Source organism: Daucus carota, chromosome 6 (assembly GCF_001625215.2).
Source record: "Daucus carota subsp. sativus chromosome 6, DH1 v3.0, whole genome shotgun sequence".
NCBI classification, from domain to species: Eukaryota; Viridiplantae; Streptophyta; class Magnoliopsida; order Apiales; family Apiaceae; genus Daucus; species Daucus carota.
Window position 1 is genome coordinate 38,545,939 of NC_030386.2, and position 5,224 is coordinate 38,551,162.

At 33.1% G+C, this 5,224-nt stretch overlaps 1 protein-coding gene across 1 annotated transcript; it reads left to right on the plus strand.

Annotated features, from left to right (window-relative positions):
- The first annotated feature begins 1,770 nt into the window (after positions 1-1,770).
- On the plus strand, positions 1,771-4,399 carry LOC108224910 (heterogeneous nuclear ribonucleoprotein 1). Its single transcript, XM_017399670.2, has 2 exons — positions 1,771-2,130; positions 3,266-4,399. Exons 1-2 carry the CDS (start codon positions 1,900-1,902, stop codon positions 4,049-4,051), a joined length of 1,017 nt encoding a protein of 338 aa, XP_017255159.1. The 5' UTR covers positions 1,771-1,899; the 3' UTR covers positions 4,052-4,399.
- Positions 4,400-5,224: the final 825 nt, after the last annotated feature.

The window sequence follows — 5,224 nt, forward strand, 5'->3', positions numbered from 1 at the left end:
AAAGTAATCATGTTCTTACATTGTCACCTTCCTCCGATTTTTTTGGATTAATTGTGCACAAAAATATCTGACTTAAATATAACTACCCTCTTAAAAGTTGCTTGAATGGAGCAAACAGATAATGCATGAATAATTTTTTCACGTATACAAAGTAAAAAATATAAAAATTAACAACAACAAACATGTCCGATGAACAAAACAAATATTATAAAAGAATAACCAACATACATATATCACTGATAGTTAATTTATTGACATCAACCATCAATATCATGTCAAGACTATATTCTTTTCCCATGTTTGGATTTGTTAACTCCAGTATAACGGTTTATAACTACATTTGTTTGCAACAACTTTTAGGGGCCGTTTGGTTTGACTGATGGAAACGGAAAGGAATTTAGAAAGGGAAACGAAGAGAAAGGAAAGGAATGGTGCTGAATTGTACTACCTGTTTGGTTTTGATCCGGAAACGGAATGAAAAATTATATGATTATTTTTATATTTGATTTTTAAGAGATTAAATAATATCAAAAGACTCAAATATATTTATGTTTATAATAATATATTTTATTTATATTTTTCATATTTTTATACAATTTATTATTTAAAAATGTCATTAATGTTTTAAATAGCTTGACTTATAAATTATATCAAAAAAAAATTTAATATCTAAATACTATATTAAAATTTATTTTTGTTTTTTAATATATTTTACATATTAGTTATAGTTTTAATGAATTCTGAAATAGATTATAAATGAAAATGAAAAGAAATAATCAAAGGGAAAGGAAATACCTGGTGGGTGGTGGGTAATGGGGTATGGAGGATTTTGGGTAAACCTAAAACTAAAAAGAGGGAAAGGGAATGATACTTTTTGCAAAACAAACACCAACTAAGGGAATCAGACTTCATGTTTCCCTTTCCCTTTCCTAACTACCCCCAACCAAACGGCCCCTTACTATATTGTGTTTAAATGATCCAAAACCCTACGATCTATATGAGTATTTATAGGTGTAGAGAGACTTGTTTGGTACTCTTTTCCATAATTAAATAATCTGAACAAAATCAGATTAAAATTTTCAAGCTACTATATTCCATAAATAATCTGTATTTCCCATAATTAAATAATCTGAAAGAAAACCAGATTAAAACTTTGAAGCTACTATATTCCATAAATAATCTGAAACAAAATCAGATTCTGAAACTTGCTTCTAATATACCCTAAACTAAAAAAATGTAGTTTTAATTTTTGATATTTTTTATCCAAAAATTTCAGAAAATTAGAAAAATAGAACGGAGCGATGTGAGAGGCGCCAACTACACGCCCCTCGCTTCTCCTTTATATAAGTATATTGATTGATTTTAATTTTATTTGTTTCACAGTCAAAATTTGTAATTACATTACTGGAATTTAATTTATATTATTTTCGGATCAAGTTCAATAGAATTTAGAAACAGAATTCAATGATTAACTTATTTTGGACATTAAAATAAAATAAAAGTTGGCTTTCATATTATATTCACCTATTCAAGTTAACACATAAAAGAAAACAAAAATCCATATACTCAACTTTTTAGAAAAAAATCCAATTATCTGAAATCTTATGAAAGATTAATATTTTCATATATAAATTATAAAATTTAATTTTCAACATGATATCAATCATGTGTTTTTATTTAACGTATAATAACATTGCTTTAAAATATATAAAAAAAAACATTAAATTGTAAATACATTAGCCAAACAGAGCCTTAAATAACCAGAACTCCTGCCGTTAGACTGACTGTGGTGTTTGCATAAAAGAAGGAAACAAAACCCTAACTACAACAAAACACTCCTACTACTATTCACTCTCTTCTCTCTCAATTTTCTAGGGTTTCTCAAATTGGGAGTTTTCAATGGACGAAGAATCAGAGCAATTCAAAGTTTTTGTGGGCGGCGTGTCATGGATGACGACTGAGGAGTCACTGCGTGAGCACTTTGAGAAGTTTGGGACGGTGGCGCGTGTTGCAATTGCGCGAGATCGCTACTCTGGGGCGCCTAGAGGGTTCGCTTTTGTCTCGTTTACTGATCAGGCTGCGTTTGATAGTGCTCTTCTTGTTGAGCATCATCACATTCTTGGTAGAACGGTCTGTTTTATCACACCCCATCTTTTTCTTTTTTGTATGTATGCGTGTTAATCTCTCTCTCTCTCTCTCTGTGTGTGTGTGTGTGTGTGTTTTTTAATTTATCACATTATTGGTAAAGAGGTCTCTTCTTTGTGTGTGACAGTGTGAGTCAATGTATCACATTCTTGTTAAAAAAAAGACTCTTTTTCTTTTGTGTGTGTTGATCTTGAGTTCAATGTGTTTCTTGATGTTCTTCATCTATGTTTAAAAATTAGTTTTTGTGGACTGGTAGGTGTGAGAATTAAGGTTAATTGTGTTTGTAATTGTGATTGAATTGGGATTTTGATATGTATGAAGACCATTGCTGGAAAAAAGGAGGGATGGAGAGGGATAATAGAATAATTTAACATTAGAATTTAATGTTCCCCGAAAGTTGGTATCTTGATACATGTGATACAGCCAAACCAACAGCTTGCTTTTAATTAGGAGTAGTTTAGAATCAGGGCATTAGGGTTTGTATAGCTAATTGTATTTGAACTCAAGCCTATGACCTATCCATGTATATATGCTAGTAGCTTTAAGCATGATTGCAATTTTTGTATATTGTATCTTTTGCAAAGTCCTGAGGTGCTATATGTTTATTAGGAAGAAGTTACATTCTTGGATTCTGAAAGACTTAAAGTGATAAATATTGTACAGTTTAGTTTTTTGTATTATTCACAATTTCTAACTTTTCGGTTTTGGTAGATTAAATATGGCCAATATGTGGTATCTATAGTTTGATATTTTTTGTGGTTTTTCTGTATGGGAGTTTGTGATATTGGCAGTTTTGTTTGAAATTGTTATCTGAACTAGGTATGACAAAGTTGTGTTATGTATTTTCTTTTCCTTTGTTCTTGTTTTTGCTTTCAATTGGTTGGTGAAACATATGTTTGGGAAATTGTAAAATTTGTTTTCTTGCAATTTTTGAATTTTTCTCATATAATTACGTTTCTTTTTATTATATATGTTTAGGATTTCATTATTGTAAAACTTAGCAGCCTTGATCTTTCATGTGGACTTGGATGTGTTTATTAGGCTGCAATCTTTTTATTGGTTTATACATATTGTTATTCAGATTTTGTTGTTAGTATATATTTTTTATTTGTTGTTGTAGGTGGATGTGAAGAGAGCAATACCTAGGAGTGAACAATGCCAAATTGAATCACAGCAGAGTAGAGGACTGGGTAGGAACAATAGAAGTAATGGTCATTGTGGGAACAGTGAACAGCTTAGGACAAGGAAGATTTTTGTAGGGGGTTTATCCGCTAATCTTACTGAGGAAGAGTTTAGGAATTATTTTGAGAATTTTGGTCAGATTACCGATGTTGTGGTGATGCATGATAGTCTTACCCAACGGCCTAGAGGTTTTGGCTTTATCACTTTTGATTCTGAGGATTCTGTTGAGAATGTCATGAGGACAAACTTTCACGAATTAGGAGGTAAGAAGGTTGAGGTGAAGAGGGCTGTGCCTAAAGAGGTAACTAACAATGGATATTCTGGGGGAGGAAGTGGGAGAAGTTATAATGGGTTTCAGCAGTATGGTTATAGTCCTAGACACGACCTCTTTCAAGGCCATGGACACCCTCCACCATACGGAGTTCATCCGGGATATGGTGGTATTCTTGGCTATCCATATGGTTTTTATGGTGTTAGTTTTCCGTCAGGGTATGGTGGTATCAGCTATGGGATGCCTCCTTTTGCACCTAGCACATGGAACAGTCCTGGTATGTCAGGTTTTAGAGGTTACTCCTATGCTGGAGCTCCAAATTTTTACCTGCCTCATCCAAATGGTGGAGTTGGAGGAAGGAGTCCATCTGTGAATCGTGTAGATGATGCACAATTGACGGTTGATAGGAAGTCTTCAAGTACTGATGGCGGGAATGGTCTGCTGGCGAACTAACTTGACAATGGAAAACTGATAGCTCCAGTTCTTCAATTTGACCACCGATTCAATGATTGACTATTTTAATCTGCATTGACATGGGGTTTATTGTTATGTGCAGTTGTAGTTTCTAGACGTGTTTCGTGTTTATGAATCTTGGTTAGTTGTGGTTCACTGGTTTTAGTTTTGCAAGTACAGGGTTCTTTGTAACATAATTCTTTTAGTTTTAAGTTGGAATTTGCTGGCGTGTATAGCATTGATATACAGCCAGAAGAAGCGTTTTTAAGGTAATATTGGACCTTGATCTTTCTGATCTTTTGTATTTGGTGTTGGTCATTTATTATGTTTCAATGTTTTTTATGTTTAGTCTTTGATAAGAAACACTATTGCATGGAGTTGCATCAAGCAGATCATATGTGATATCAGACTTTGCTCCATTTATGTTCCTGCTACAGATGCCCTATTAGTACTTCAAATTCCTTGAAGGACTTGATAGGCTTTTTGTTGAGCTCGCCTTTCGTTGGGCTTCATACGGACTAAGAAATATTGATCCACTAAGAGGCCCAAGTATGTTTTTCATTTATTAGAAACCAACCATATCCCCCAACCACCTACATTCTCACAATGTTAAATGCATTGATTGAAACACACATACTTTCTTATTTAAATCCAAATTTAAGATTACTCTGAAAAAACACCTCAAATTAAAGATTGAATAAAATTTCAGCGACTATTCAATAATAATATACGCACCAAGATTATTAATATATTCTACTACAATCTGTTCAAGCTTTTAAGTCGATTTTAAAAATCTACCAAGTTTTTTTTATTCGAGTTTCAAACTTTAAATTATGATGCAATTCAATTGGTTGAAATCGAGCCCGACAATATTCGACTCTGACTCGACTCGTTTACGTACGATTCAGCTCGATCAACTTGTTCACGTCTAGCTGGAATGTGTGGCGTGTACATTTTTATTCACACAAATAAAATATTCCCAAACGAACCTACTATATGGTATAAATAATTTATAGGGTGGGTAAGATTGAGATTGGATCATAGAAGAGGAGGAAGGAAAAATTGTCGAGGACTCGGCTGACCTCGTGCAGTTAGAACTCAATCCCAATATCTTCTCACATGCCCCTCCTCATCTCACTCGTATTATTATTCCCATTATTATTAAACCCCAAC